Consider the following 16,232-nt stretch of genomic DNA (forward strand, 5'->3'; position numbering starts at 1 on the left):
GGCAAATCCATATCTACCATATTGTATACAGAGGCAGTTCATTAGAACCGTGGTTGTATAAAGGTCATATATAAATAAGATTTATTTTTTTAAAGTCACATCGTCACATGTGTTTGGATTTTAGTGAATAAACTCTCTTCATGGGTGGGCACAGTGCACAGGGTAAGCTGGGTGAAATATGATTTTGTTTGACCTTTTGATTATGGTCTTGTGATACAGTTAATCAGAGAGAGAAGTTATAAATATGGATGATTTAGTTATATTGCATTGTTGTTTGTGAGCTTTACTGTGCTGCAGACTGAATTAAGCATTTAATTGATAGCCACACACAATTAAATGGTGGAGTATTCACTGTTTTTTTTTAATTTACAGAATCATAGCAGGGCCTCTGTTGATTTGTGGTCTGAGCTAAAGTTCAAATTTTGTGAGTTGCTGAACTGTACACCCTGCTTGAATGTTGTTGCTGACAATGTCCATCCCTTCGTGATCACAGTGTTCACATAAGATGGGAACACTGTGATCCCTTCGTGATCACAGTGTTCCCATCTTATGTGGGCTACTTCCAGCAGGATAACGCACCATGTCACAAAGCTCAAAATTGTTTCAAATCAGTTTTTTGAACAGCTTGACAGTGAGTTCACTGCACTCAAATGGCCTCCATAGTCACCAGATTCAATAGACCACCCTTTGGATGTGGTGGAACAGGAGATTTGCATCAACAACAAATCTGCAACATCTGTACTATCATGTTGATATACAACAAACGTCAATACGGAATGTGCATAAAATCTTTGTCTTATATTTGTGGATTTTTGGTTACTGGTGAGCCCCTAACATAAATGTGATACTCCATAAACTTTTTATTGTTTGTTGTTGCTGCTGCTGTTTTTTTGTTGTTGTTTTGTGTTGTTTTTCAGGATGATGGGGGGTGGGGGCGGGGGGCAGGTGTAAGAAAACATTTATACCCTGTTTTAACACAAGACACCTCCCATTTCAGATGGATTTATTATTTTATGTTTTATGACCTTTGAAAGTTTAACTACTTTTTCTTTGTTGTCATGTCACATGTCCAGAGATTCTTCCCCCTGCAAGATCCTTGCAAAAAATAAAATAAATGCTAGCATAGTGAGAATGATGGATTAAGCTTTCTTGTGAGTCCCTGTGCTCCTTTTTATGTAACTGTAGGTTGGCAGCAGGTTGGTCCTCCAGACTACTGGAATTCTGATGATCATCCTGGGAATCTTTGGAAAGTTTGGAGCAGTTTTTATCACCATCCCAGATCCAGTCATTGGAGGCATGTTCCTTGTTATGTTTGGAATAATTGCAGCTGTGGGGTTATCCAACCTCCAGGTAAAGAGAATTTACTTCACAGAATATTGTATTTTTTCTTTGATGCAGCTTTTAATCCAGAACACCTGATAAATGTAGCATGGCTTATTAAGATGGCCCAATCCCTAACCCCTTCAGATATGAAGATACTGATAAACAAAATATCATCCCTTTAAGGATTCCTTGACCTACACACTGATTCTACTCACTGGTTCCACAATAATTGGTGTTGTTAGTTCTATCTAGAATACAAGCAAATAGGGATCATGTGGTAAATAAAAGCTTTATTTGGGTTTTTACTGTCATTAACCTTTTTACCATAGAGCACTTTAAATTGAACTAATTTTTAAGAAAATGCTGCACAAAAAAGTCTGATGATTGTAAAATGCCTGTATTCTTGCTTACGAAGCATGGCAGTTGCTGGCCTACTATAAGCGTAGTCCATAATGCATCCATGAAATTCAGTGTAAATATAGTAATAGGTTTCTTCCAGCGGGCAGCATGGGAAACACTTCAGGCTACAGTGAGCGAAAGTCAACTGTAATCCTCTTTTCTCCCACAAGCTTTTTGTAATTAAAGCAAGCATACTGGGAGAGGTGTCTGTTACGCTTGACTATTAAAACCATCCATAAATATATAATTGAAATGATTGAGTGCTTTACCTCTGGGGGGAATTCCAATGCTGTGTAATTAAGATGGTGGAAAAAGGCACTCCTTATCATACAAACAAGAAAACAGTGATTGAATAACATCCCAAAATAATTTTAGTGTCTTCCACCATTCTTTTTCCATCATATACATTTTTCCTAATGCCTAAATGACAGCAGATAACTTATCAATGGGAATTTTTAGGTGTTATAAAGGTGTCATACTGCTCCCCTAATGAATAGTTGAAAAAAGAAAGTGGTAGGGTGTTTGAGGAAGTAAGCTAAAAATACAAAAGTACTTTCCTGTGCTCTTACACAACAATTTAATAAGTGAATCGTTAATATGTAGAGCCAAAGTCACACCCCTCTAAGGTATTTTTCTTCTAAAGAACTTCCTCAGTCTTTGTAAAGACTAAAGATATTTCCCACTATATATTCTGTAGGTCTTTTGTTTGCACTGAATACCTAAGTATTCATGATTAGTCATAGTTCTTAGTAAATTCTTGGAGCTAACGTGCAATGTACAGTATATACCAAAAAAAAAAAAAATGGTTGCACTGGCAAAGTGCCCAGCTTAGGGCAGAAAAAACAATTAAACAAAAAACACATTATTATATGTCATGTTTCATTTTTAGAGGCAGACTAATGGGCAAATACATGAGGACAGGTTCATGTATGTGTGCATACACTCACATACTTTGTGTGTGTATGAGTTAATTTATTTGGTCAGGACAGATTAACACAGGCCAGAGTAAGGTCTATATATATATATATATATATATATATATATATATATATATATATATATATGTATTGACCTTACTCTGGCCTGTTTTAACCTGCCATGACTAAATAAATGTGAATCCTATACCAAAATAGAATTTGGGTCTCTTTTTTTCCAGTTATTTCTAATCACATTTTAGTTCCAAAACAGAGATGTCAGCTAGTTGAACACAGAACAACAAATTAATGGCTTACCTCTGAGAGTCAATAAACCAATTTGTATCACATAATGTGTCGGTCTCTCTCTCGCTCTCTCGCTCTCTCGCTCGCACACACACAACACACCACAACAACACACACACACACACACACACAACACACACACACACACACACACACACACATCTGCCCCCCCCCCCGGCGCGCACACGCACGCCACACACCACGCGCGCCCCGCGCGAGCGCGCCGCGCGCGCGCGCACACACACACACACACACACACACACACACACACCACACCCACACACACACACACACGCGGCCCCCCCGCGCGCGCACACGCACGCGCACACACAGCTGGGCCGCGCGCCCGCGCGCGCGCTGCGCGCGCCGCGGCGCGCGCGCGCGCACACACACACACACACACACACACACACACACACACACACACACACACACACGCGCCCCCCCCCGGGCGCTCACACTCACGCACACACACACTCTTGCCCGCGCGCGCGCGCGCGCGCTCTATCTCTCTCTCTCTCACACACACACACACTCACTCTTTCCCTCTCTCTCTCTCTCTCTCTCTCTCTCTCTCTCTCTCTCTCTCTCTCTCTCACACACACACACACTCACTCTTTCCCTCTCTCTCTCTCTCTCTCTCTCTCTCTCTCTCTCTCTCTCTCTCTCACACACACACACACACTCACTCTTTCCCTCTCTCTCTCTCTCTCTCTCTCTCTCTCTCACACACACACACTCACTCTTTCCCTCTCTCTCTCTCTCTCTCTCTCTCTCTCTCTCTCTCTCTCTCACACACACACACACTCACTCTTTCCCTCTCTCTCTCTCTCTCGCTCTCTCTCTCCAGTATGTGGACCTTAACTCTTCACGTAACCTCGTCATCCTAGGCTTCTCAACCTTCAGTGGTCTTGTCCTGCCTACCTGGTTTCGATCCAATCCTGGCATCATTGACACAGGTGATTTTAACAAAGATATACACTCCCACATTGGCCTTTAGGCTTATTTAAAATCAGCCATTCCCATATTATTTCTATTTCCACAGAAATATATATTTAATCTTTACATTTAGCACATATTAGATGACTGTGAACAGCAATCTCTCATGGTTCTGGGATTCTGGGGTGTTTGGGAGTTGTTTAGGATTTTTAGTGAATACACTCAAAAAAGTTTTACTGTTGTTTTACTGTTGTTGGCTTTAAAGATTCTCTTTAGTTGGATTTATTGAACAAATTAATATTTTTTTAAGTTTGTGTTATTTCAGTGAATTATTGTGTTTTGAGAGGCTAACTCAATGACTTTTCATTGAGTCAGTTCAACATTTTAGAATAAAATTCGGTCAATTTCTTGGGTGAAACCACTTAACATAACTTTTTAAATTAAATCCAAAAACATTTTTTTTTTTGAGTGCACAATATTTTTGTTGAAACGGCACTGACAGGTAAACAGGTTTTTTATGAAGGAAGACACCTGAAACACTTTAAAATAAAAATTAATACATTTAATGTATTAAAGAATCAGAAAAAATACACACATGCATGCGGGGACTCAGAAGAGACAGGCCTGTGTGTGTGCTCTCTCTCTCTGAGCCCGTGTTCCTGTCTAACCAAAACATCTTTATATCGCCTGTTATCTATTCATAAACAATCTCTGGGTGCTATGAGTTGTCCTTCGTCATTCAGTCTTGTTCAAACTGGCTTTTCATGACCCAGATTCCTCTCAGTCATAAGCACATCTTCTTCCTGATGTTCTAATTTAATCAATACAGTGAAATCTTTTCCAGATTAATAACAGAACATGGTGACGTTGGTGATGTTTTAATTGTACGTTTGGTGGCCAGTCTTCAAGGTAAGATGCACTGAAACAGAGGAGTTAGTCTAGAACTTTCTGATGAGTTGCTCTCTGTCTAATGTATTATTTAATTGTTTATTATTTGGTTGATCGACTGTTAATTATTTAATTTACTGGCATTTACCTTTAAAGATTTGTCCTTTATTCATTGAGTAAAAAATAATACCTAACAGCACAAATGTCTCAAGTAAACTTAAAAAAAATAATTTGTTCAGTAAATCCAACTAAAGTGTACTTTTAAAACCGACAATAGTGAGATTTATTTATTTATTTATTTTGACTGTATATTTGAGGCCGTTTGGAACAGGAAAAAATGAAGATTTTTAGATGCAACTTTATTCCTGTTTTTCATTTATTTTCTGTTGGCTGGTCTACAAACATTTTTACAACAATTTTATTCTGTAACTCTTAACATGCATTTTGTACTTGTGGGCCTTATATAAAATGATGGCTTAAGTCATTTTTTATTTATTTATTTATTTTTTGCGTAAATCATCATATTTTCAATATTTAGTTCTTTTTTTTTTTTTTTTTGTATTTTCTGAAAAACCTGAAAAAAATTACTTTGACCATTATTTGAAGAGGGTGTTGACATGACCATTGGAGAGAGAAATCAACAATGTTAAAGCATTAAAGGGCATAGATAAATATATTAATCCCCTCCATTATATTTGCAATGAAATTATCAAAGCATAATTTTTGCGAGTATGAACTCTGGCTTTGAATCAAAACACTGCGCTACAGTATCTATTTCAGTCTGGTTTATAATCATTAGACATTTCACAGCATAATGTTAACAGAATAGGTAAGCTGGTAAAACACACCTGTAGTAGGTGGCACACAGGTGTTGCGTACAAGTCCACACAAACACACGCTGGCTTGTCATTATACAGTACTGGTTTGTTTTTATGCATCAGTGAGCATTAACAATGTTGGAAAGGAGCAGTTTTGTGTAATTTCCTGCTTAATTCGGCACACAGTAGCCACCATATCATGACTATTCCTTTGTCTACATCTACATCAGGTGTCATCTGTGATTTACAATGAGTGATCTAAAATTCTGGAGCATAATCAGAGGACCGACATGTTCCTCTCACACTGAATGACAGGCTTTGTGTTCCCACTGCTCCACTTACAGATTAACTTTGAAAAGATAGCAGTAGTTTTGCCAGCCTAAGCTCCTAATGCCAAGGTGTTCCAAGCTCCTGCAGGCCAAGATGGTAAACATTTTATCTTTAGTCTTTACTCTGGAGTTTAAAGTGGCAAGCAGATAATTTTAATTGTCTTTTTAACCAAATATGTTTTGTTTTTCCTCGTCCTTATTATGCAGTTTAATGACAGAAATGCATTCAATTTGGAGTTCAGTCTGTTAAGGCAAGTTTTTTTATGGGTTGGATAGGGTGAAAGCATCTTTTCAGCCTGTTGGGGGCACTGGGGGCTTTTACACGCTTGACTTTTGTACAGCCACATGTGACTTTTTTTATTAACACAAGGAGGAGGCTGGGTTGTTGTCATATTTATTTCAAGTGTAATACTCTGGATGTTTTCAATACATTTGGGAGTATAATTGTAAGGGCTTGGCTTGGTTATATGTGACTTTAGCTGCTTCAGAAAACTACTATGACTATGACTGTGCAGATTGCTGGTGACCATCAAAAAAAGAAACTGATACTTAAATGTACAAGAACATGATCATGTGTTGTTGTTTGCTTGATTGTTTTTTTTTCATTAGTCTAGATTTCATTTGTAATAGTATAACGTAGAAAAAGTATAACAGCATACTGTCAATTACAGATATTACTGACAACTTTAATCAGATCTCCCACAATTCTGCAAATAATTAAAAAAAAAACAAACAAAAAAAAATGTTCTTGCCCTGCAACTGCATGAGTATTTGTAATCTGGTAAACCCATCACTTACATCTTATAAACTAATCACAGTGCTTAAGTGACAGAAGTCAAAATTATAACACATTCTAAGGGTTTAATCATGGATAAGTTTAGGTTAACTTGCACCACCCAGCTTGTGTGTTCCAGTGTGCAGAAAGGTCAGTAGCTCTCGATGAGGATTGTGTTTCACTTCATTAATGTAAGTGCTCACTGGTCTGGTACAGAAAGGACTAAACTGGGAAAAACAATGGTGGAACAAACCAAAAGTAGAAAAGTAGGTCACATTTAGGTTTTAAAAAAAGTATGAAATAGTTTTGTAATACTAGAAAAATTTCTCTACATAACTAACTGATCCAGCCATCAGTCCAAACATTAATCCAACTGATGAAATTACACAGTTCAAAGTAACTATGATCAGTCAGAGATCTTAGAACTAATCACAGATCATCACAGGTTGTCATCTGATAATTACATTATTTTGACGACATATCGATTAGCTGATTCATAGGCTTTGTGGCCACCTCCTATGAAGCGCCATCAAAAGAGCAATCTTCAAGATTAAACTGCTCTTCTCTGCAGACATAAGACCTTGATCCCATGAGTCATGTGATGCTGGTGTCTCCCAAGAAAGTGCTAATCCAAAGTTCAATACTGGGCATGAGGGCTTGTCTGGTTTTCTCTGGTCTAGGCTGCTTACCTCCCAATCCTCTTGTCTTGCCCCTATGTAACTGGCTGTAATCTGCCCAGGTCAGATAAAGCACTCTTGCTCCAGAGTCTATCCTCAACCTCAACACTTAGCTGATGGCTCCAGACAAGAGGAGACCTGTCAATGCTCTTTGTAAACAAACTCTTGCTCATCCCGACGTCTTTCGATGTACAGGCTATTGGATTTAAAATCAACTCAGTGGATGCCTTGAACTTTTGACTGCTGCCTATTTGGGCAGGAAATGTGTGTGTGTTCCTTTGTGTGTATATGTTTTGGCATGGCTTATTTGAACAAGATTTTTTCCGAGTCAAACTACGTCAGCACTGTTTTCAGTTCTTGATTCAATTCAATACAACTTCATTATGCAGTTTATTGCCTGAGAAGGATTATGAAAGCAGGGCCTTGGGCTTGAAGGCAGTTACATTTTGAATGGCCCTCTGTATTTTCCCATGTGCTGGTGGCCACACATGGCCGCATGAAAAGCCAACTCTGACTCAAGATTTTGGAGTATCTCAGTGGTCTCTAGTGATTATAAAAGGTGCCCCTTGGTCAACAAGCAACCTTTATAAATCCATATATGTGAACATCTGTGGTCCTTTTGTAGATGTCACAGGACATTCTTGTGAGGTACTAGGGGCAAATTGCACCTGTGTTGCTACTTTCTTTTACCACAGCCAGGCCTGCCACGTGGTCTTTATTAGCGCAAAACTACTTGCAAATTTCCTCTTTGGACATGTTACTCCTATCTATTTCTTGTTATCCTCTTAACTTAATATTTTGCAGATATAAAGCTTCAGGTAAAAAGTTAATTCCATCAAAGTTACAAAAAATAATGTTTTTTCTTAGCTAGTAGCTAATTTTAGTTTTACTAGAGATTATTTTCAACAGAAATACATACAGGTGACACATGCAGGTGTGGTCACAAAGTTTGGCAACTTTGACAGTTAAACAAACACCTCATAGCTACTATAAAGGCAGACTTTGGAAAGTGTTGATTAAGAAAATAATCACTTTAAATTCAAATTGATGGTTCCTTCAATAGACCTGTCCTGTTTTTGGCAGCCATATTGAAATTCATCTGGGAAGTTATTTGGGCAGTTATTTCGAACATCAGTCAAATCTGATTTTGAAGGTTTTATGGTTTGATAAAGTTTTAAAATCTTTTCTCTGTGTTAGATATACTTGTAACACGTCAAGTACGATTGAATAGAATAAAATAATTTTAATTTTTTGTCAGATATTTCTCAATATGAAATAACCAGATAACCTCAGCAACACATCATGCAGTAAGTAAGTAAGTAAGTAAGTAAAACTTTATCTACTGTATATAGCACCTTTCACAGATAAAATCACAAAGTGCTTTACAATGTGCAAGTAAAATAAATAACAATAGCCGATAAGACAAAGTAAGACATTTAACTGAAAGCTTGTCTGAATAAAAGTGTCTTGAGCTGCTTTTTAAAAGAATCAACAGATTCGGCCATACGGAGAGACAACGGCAGGGCATTCCACAGCCTGGGGGCTACTACTTGAAAGGACCGGTCGCCCCGGGTTTTAAACCGGGTCTTAGGGACCCTCAGGAGGTTCTGGCTTGAGGACCAAAGAGTGCGGCCCAAAGAAAAAACGGTCAACATTTCGGTGATGTATTGGGGGGCCTGTCCATTAAGAGCTCTGAAAGTCAAGACTAAAAGTTTGAAATCAATTCTAAATTTTACAGGTAGCCAATGTAGAGAGGATAAAACAGGTGTGATGTGTGCCCTTCCGTTGGTTCCTGTCAAAAGCCTCGCTGCAGCATTCTGGACCAGCTGCAGACGAGTTACAGCAGATTTATTAAAACATGTAAAAAGAGAATTACAATAATCTAAACGAGAGGAAATAAAAGTATGAATAATCATCCCTAGGTCAGATTTGGATAAAATTGACCTCAACTTGGAAATATTCCTCAGATGATAGAAGCAACTTTTTACCAGATGTCTTGAATGTCTGTCCAGAGACATTGACTAGTCAAACAGAACACCAAGGTTTCTGAGGCTGGACTGGGAGGAGGAGCCCAGAGGACCAAGGTGTTTTTTGATCCAAGAAACTTTTTGTTCCGGCGCAATGATCAGGGTTTCAGTCTTACAAGAATTTAACTGAAGGCAGTTGTTAGCTAGCCAGTCCTTAACACAAGAGACACAGTTACGTAAGTCATCAAGCTTGTGTAATTCTGAATCATTGAAGGAACAGTAAAGTTGAATATCATCAGCATACAAATGGTAAGATACCTTATTAAAGCTACTGATAATCTTACCAAGGGGGCTGATGTATAATAGGAACAAAATGGGTCCTAGGACTGAACCTTGAGGAACGCCATGCAGGAAGGGAGCGACTTTGGACATTACGTTATTTGCAAACAAGAAAAAGGTTCTATTGCTCAGATAGGAGGAAAACCACTGAAGAACATTTCCAGAAATTCCTATCTCATTCTGCAATCGGTGTAACAGGATTTTGTGGTCGACTGTGTCAAAAGCAGATGACAAATCTAATAGGACCAATACACTGTACTGACCAGAGTCTGCAGCCATCAATATGTCATTTGAGACTTTTAACAAGGCAGTCTCAGTAGAGTGCATCTTACGAAAACCAGACTGAAACTTATCAAGGATATTACTACTTTCCAAGAAAGTAATCAGCTGCCCAGCCACTACCTTCTCCACAACTTTTGCAAGAAAAGACAATTTTGATATAGGCCTGTAGTTGCTTAGATCAGCGGCGCCCAAGTTTGGCTTTTTCAAAATAGGACTTAGTGCTGCTTGTTTTAAAAAGCATGGAACTGACCCAGTTGAAAGAGAAATGTTAATCAACTTGACAACATATGGGCCAACAATATCAAACACCTTTAAAAATAAAGGCGTGGGTATAACATCAAGCACACAGGAAGACGGTTTATTCCTTTTTAGCAAAACCCTAACATCCTCCAAAGTGACAGAAGTAAATGAGGACCAGGAGCATGCTGTAGAGCCAACACTAGCAATGTTCCCTGGAGGTGGCTTTACACTTGCCCTGATATCATCGACCTTTTTTACAAAAAAGTTTAAAAATCTGTTACAGTCATCAGTTGTGAATACAGGCACAAGTGGGGCTGAGGGTGAAACCAAGTTATTAATGGTATCAAACAAGACTTTTGGATTTTTCTTGTTCTTATTTACAAGATTAGAAAAGTATGCAGATCTGGCCTGTTTGATCATTTCATTTAGTGATGAGATCAGATCCTTTAAATGTAGCCTGTAATCCACTGTCCAGTTAAAATATATAATATAAATTAGGATATTACAAGCTTTAACTTTGATTAATTGTCTTTTTCTCTGCGTCTCTTTCTCAGATGTTTTGCCATTTCTCAGAGTATCGCACATTAACCTGCCTTTAGCTAGTAGACATACTGTATGCAAAAGTGCAGAGAAAAATTTTGCATGACTCCTGATGTTTGTTGAGCTGATTGCATCTGAAATTACCTAGTGATTTAAAACAAACAAACAAATACTCCATGTATGCTTGCACCTCTTCAGTAGAGCAGTCTAGATCCTGAAATTGCAAATTTTTTACATCTGCAGCATGAGAAGGGGAAGAGGGAATAATTTATGTATAGAGAAGGGACAATATGATGATTTAACTGTCTCCAAGGTATCAGCTGGAACTGATGCAGTACTGCAGCACATAAAAAAATACTATAAACTACTTGGCACTATTTTGTATTTACAGTACTTTACAAAGGACGTGAGCCACTCCTCATTACTTTGTATTTTGCTTCCAAGGAGCTAGACAGTCTTGTATAGTTATGGCCAAAAGTTTTGAGAATGACACAAGTCCTTTTTTTTAGTTTTCAAGATGGCAATTTGCATTTAGTCCAGAAGGTTATGAAGAGTGATCAGATTAATTGCAAATAACTGCATCTTTGCCATGAAAATGAACTAAATCTCACCCAAACAAACAAACAAAAAATAAAGGAAAAAAAAAAAAGGATATATATAATAAAGAATATGTGTGTGTATGTGCAGTGTGTGACTGAATTATATTTCATATATTCAGGGAGGGTACCTGTTAAATAAATATCTATTAATAAATAATGCAAATTGTATTGCATATGAGTTGTTTTGCACAAGGGTTTGAGGTATTGCAGAAAGAGAATATTTCACTGTTACTGAGAGAAAGACACTTGCACAGTTCAGTTTTTTTGTTGCTCTGTGATTGCTTTATGGGCTGAAGGAGCTGGTGAGTTATTGTGATGTGTTTAGGAGTCCGATAGCCCATGAATAAAAACTGTTTTTCAGTCTGTTGTATCTGCATTTCTGGGACCTGAACCGTTTGCTTGATGGCAGAAGGTTGAACAATACATGGCAAGGGTGAGTAGTGTCTATGGATATTTTCTTGGCCTGGCAAAGCCCGCAGGAGCTAGCAATGTTTTCCAGGGTGGGCAGAGGGCTGCTTTTTCTGCCATTCTGGTTATTCCCTGCAGAGCTTCCCTGTCTGCTGCTGAGCAGGCAGCAAACCACACCATAATGCCGCGTGTCAATACTGACTCAGTGGTGGCCCTGTAAAAAAGACAAAAGCAGTTTCTCCTCCAGCTGACAAAGTGAAGCCTTTGCTGAGCCTTTTTGATAAGCATAGATGTGTTGGCTGTCCAGGTCAGGCCATCTGATATTTGTATCTCCAGGAACTTAAAGGAGGCCACCCTCTCTCCACTTTCTCCATTGATTGTTAGTGGAGCATGGTCCCTTTTCCACCTATTGAGGTCAATGACCATCTCTTTGGATTTTGTGATGTTTAGCTACAGGTTGTTCTTGGTACACCACTCTGTCAGTGCCAGTACGTCCTCTCTATACCTTGACTTGTCACTCCCAGCCCTTGATCAGTCCAACTACAGTAGGACACTACTGTAGTCAGTGGGAGTTGGGGAACGTGATGATGGAGTTCGAGGGATGAATGGGTGCACAGTCATGCATTTAGAGGGTGTACAGGAGTGGGCTCAGCACGCAGCCAGGTGGTTGGTCAGAAGGGGGGGGGGGGGGGGGGGGGTGATGGTATTGAACGCTGAGCTGTAGTTGATGAACACAAGCCTGACATAAGTGCCTGGGTGCTTCAGGTGGGTTAGGGTGGTGTGTTGTGTGGTACTGATGGCATCTTCTGTGGACTGGTTTGGTCTGTAGGCAAGCAGGTGTTTGTCATGGGACTCTGGTAAGCAGGATTGATGTGCTGGAGACAAGTCTTTCAAAGCCCTTCATGACAACAGATGTCAGCGCCATAGGTCTATAGTCATTGAGGCTTGAGCTGATGGTTCTTTTTGGCTCTGGGATGATGGTTGCTGTCTTTAGACAGGACAGAACCTGAGCCAGTGACAAGGAGGTGTGGAAGATCCCAGTCAGGACCGCTGTCAGCTCATCTGCACATGTGTGAAGCACTATGCCCAGAATACTGTCCAGTCCTGCAGCTTTCCACAGATTTGCCTTCAGTGCACATCTCATCTGGTGTTCCTGCAGGGTGAGAGTGGGATGACTGGTGGATTGGTGGGTCACCACCAATCCACCAGTGGTAGGTCTGGGTGACTCAAAGCAGGCAAAGAAGTAATTAAGTTCTTCTACTAGCGAGGCATCAGCATTGACTGTAGCTGGCAAGTTGCCTTTGTAGTTCCCTTGCCACACCCACCATGAGTCATTGGCTTCCAGGTTGAATTTCACTTTCCTCTTGTAGTCTTCTTTGGTCACTTTGATGCCCCACTTGAGGTTAGCTCTTGCTGCACTGTATAGTACTGTGTCACCTGACTTGAATGCCGAGTTCCTGGCCCTGAGAAGTGCCTTCACCTCTGAGGTCATCCAAGGTTTTTGGTTGAGATAGAGCCAGATTCTTTTGTCAACAGTAACGGTGTCTGTACAGTGCTTGAATCTAAGACTGCCTCTGTGAGCTCCTGTAGCGCCATGTGATCAAATATGGCCCACTCTGTCTACTGGAAGCAATCCTCCAGTTGGTTGAGCACACCCTCTGGCCAGGTTTTTACAGCCTTTAGTACTGGTTGGGTTTTCTTTCTGAGGGGTGTGTAAGTGTGGCCAAGGAGCAGGGAGAGATGGTCAGACATGTCTAGGTGGGGCCTGCAGTGTCATGCAGTAGCGACAGAGCTATACTAAAGTTAGCATGTGGTGGGATATATACTGTGGTTTTAACTACACATTAGCAACAGTGGTGAAAGGGCACACCAGGTATTCTCGCTTTCACTTACAGTAAACTGAGTGAGCGTGAATCTTTGTCTATCTGTGTTGATCCTGTAATGGACTAGCATGTCAGATGGGATCGGCTCCAGCTCCCTCATGACCTGAATTGCATAAGCAGTTAAGCAAATAAATGGATGGATGGATGCATGGATGATCAGATGTTAATTTTGTTTTTGAGAAAGAATGACCTCTAGCCTTCATAAGAAAGGAAGCAAGAGCAAAGAATTATAGTTATTTTATCTCAAGTTACTTGTTCATCTAGTTAGGTTATCTGATTATGTTTGCTTGTTCTTATCTCTAAAGGAATAAAAGAACTGGACCAGCTGATTCTAGTGCTTTTCACCACACATATGTTCATCGGTGGATTTTTTGGCTTCATCCTGGATAACACCATCCCAGGTGCATGACACAATACTTGTATTAAAGACAATCAACTGTAAGGCAAGCTCTATCATCATTGTAAGCTAACCTAGTCCAGTCTTTTTCAGGCACTGACAAAGAGCGAGGTATCAAGACCTGGCAAAACAACGTGCAAGATGAAAGCAAAAGCACACATGACCAGTCGTGCTATGATATCCCCTACTGCAACGAGGTTCTGAAAAGGTTTAGATGTTTCCAGTATCTCCCCTTCCTCCCTTCTTATAAGACCACCCAGTAGGAGGCAGCCATGTAATGATGTGATAACTCAGAGTGCAACACTGATGTTAGCCTGTTAGCCCCATAAATGAAAACAGAAGTGTGCACTGAAAAAAAAAATTCTTTCCTCACTCAATGGCAGAAAAGTGTACATGACATAACGTTTTATTTCTTTAACATTATTTTTGTTGATTTAAATCCTCACTGGTGACATACGGTGTTTTTGACAGTGTCACCTTTCTGCTCCAGTTTCCTAGTTCCAGGTTTGTTGATCTGGCTAGCTAAATCTAAACAGCTGAACCTCTGAAACAAATATAAGTGTTTCCAATTATAGAGGTTGTGTACATGGCATCAGTAGGCATCCAGAGGTCAGGCAGCTATGGCTTTAAACTTCCAGTGTGCTTCTGAAACCACCATTCAGACTGAGCACCCACTGCAGACATAAGGATGATGATTCTTTAACATTAGTGAAATACAATTTAGTTATGTACTGAAAAACACTGTAACAATGTTTTACTAATTATTTACTAACTGGTTAATGATTTGTTTTTATTAAACCAAGTTATGATTTAGATGGTTACTGTAAAGTTGCAGCTGATGTTTATAAATGTTTGTAAATGGTTAATCAATACCGGGATGTGGATCTATAAAAAATTAAGATGGCTTTTGTTTTAGATATTGTATAAGGTTTGTGCCCTGTTTCATTCACTGTTTCATTTTGTTTTGACTTGTCAGAGATTGTATTGAAATGTGATAAATTGGGAGTGAGGCTGTTGATTATTAATTTTTTAAAAAATTATTATTAATGATTATTTTATAGCTTGTTAAGACTAAACTGTTAATTATAATGATCACAGAGGAATTTGTTTGCAAATGCAGAGCACAAAAAGGGAAAATTAAAGTCCTAAAATCCAAATTTTGAATTAAGAAACAGGCATCAGTTATACACAGGAACTCAGGCAGAGGAGTCAAACAACTCCAAATGAGGCAAAAATAAAGTCGAAGACACAATTCAGAAATGCATCCATGAGGAAATCAACACATGTGCGACAACAAGTCAAAAAACCCCAGGCATACAAAGAGTATACTAGAAATACTAAAGTGGTTGGAATGCTTGACCAGAGAAGGACAAGATATTATGGTAATGTCAATTTTATTTTAATGCACATTTCATTGTACTCAAACTCAATGTGCTTAACACAAAAGAAAAATACCCCCAAAACCTATGTAGGTTTACAATGAAAACAGGAAAAGAAAACTACAACAAAGTAAAATACAGTTAACACATGTATGCACAAAAGCACACACACGTACACACACGCACACACACACACACACACACACATTCAGCTACAGGTTAGAAGAGGTCCACAGTAACTGAAAGCACCCTCAACACACTTAAATCCAATTCTGGGGACACTTAAAATAGCTGTACCTGATGACCCGAGAGGTCTGACTGGGTTATAGACACTGAGCAATTCAGTGATATACTGGGAGGGGCAAAGCATTGAGAGCTTTATGAACTAATAGAAGGATTTTAAAGAACTGGGAGCCAATGAAGTGACTTCAGTACTGTGGTAATAATAAGTCATCATGCTTATGAGTTAGATAACCTGCTTGATATGAATGCATGGACCAATTTGAGATTTGATTTTTCTAACTTATATATATATATATAATTTTTTTTTTTTTTTTTAATTATAGAAAGCCGTCCTGTTGGCCTTATTAATATGGTTACCAAAACTAAGATCACTGTCCAATATTATATCACAGTTCCTGTTTCAGAAACTGGAATGAGAAACCTTTTAGAACTTAACAGAGACATCCACTCGTTAATGTAATCGGTGCAGATTATTAGTTTGTGAACAGTGGTTAGATCATCAGATGAAAATGATAGATACAGCTGTGAATCATCTGCATAAAAATGATAAGATATATTATATATATTATGAATCTCTATGACAGTAC

General features: G+C 39.0%; 1 protein-coding gene across 1 annotated transcript in view; it reads left to right on the plus strand.

Moving 5' to 3' along the window:
• Positions 1-14,463, plus strand: part of LOC115781671 (solute carrier family 23 member 2) — a 68,740-nt gene extending 54,277 nt beyond the window's left edge. Inside the window, exons 9-12 of the mRNA XM_030731467.1 lie at positions 1,186-1,350; positions 3,793-3,901; positions 13,932-14,027; positions 14,117-14,463. Of these exons, the coding sequence (XP_030587327.1) occupies positions 1,186-1,350; positions 3,793-3,901; positions 13,932-14,027; positions 14,117-14,286 (540 nt within the window). The 3' untranslated portion in view covers positions 14,287-14,463. The remainder of the gene's footprint in view (positions 1-1,185; positions 1,351-3,792; positions 3,902-13,931; positions 14,028-14,116) is intronic.
• The last annotated feature ends 1,769 nt before the right edge of the window (positions 14,464-16,232 follow it).

The sequence above is a fragment of the Archocentrus centrarchus genome, chromosome 6, assembly GCF_007364275.1.
Source record: "Archocentrus centrarchus isolate MPI-CPG fArcCen1 chromosome 6, fArcCen1, whole genome shotgun sequence".
NCBI classification, from domain to species: domain Eukaryota; kingdom Metazoa; phylum Chordata; class Actinopteri; order Cichliformes; family Cichlidae; genus Archocentrus; species Archocentrus centrarchus.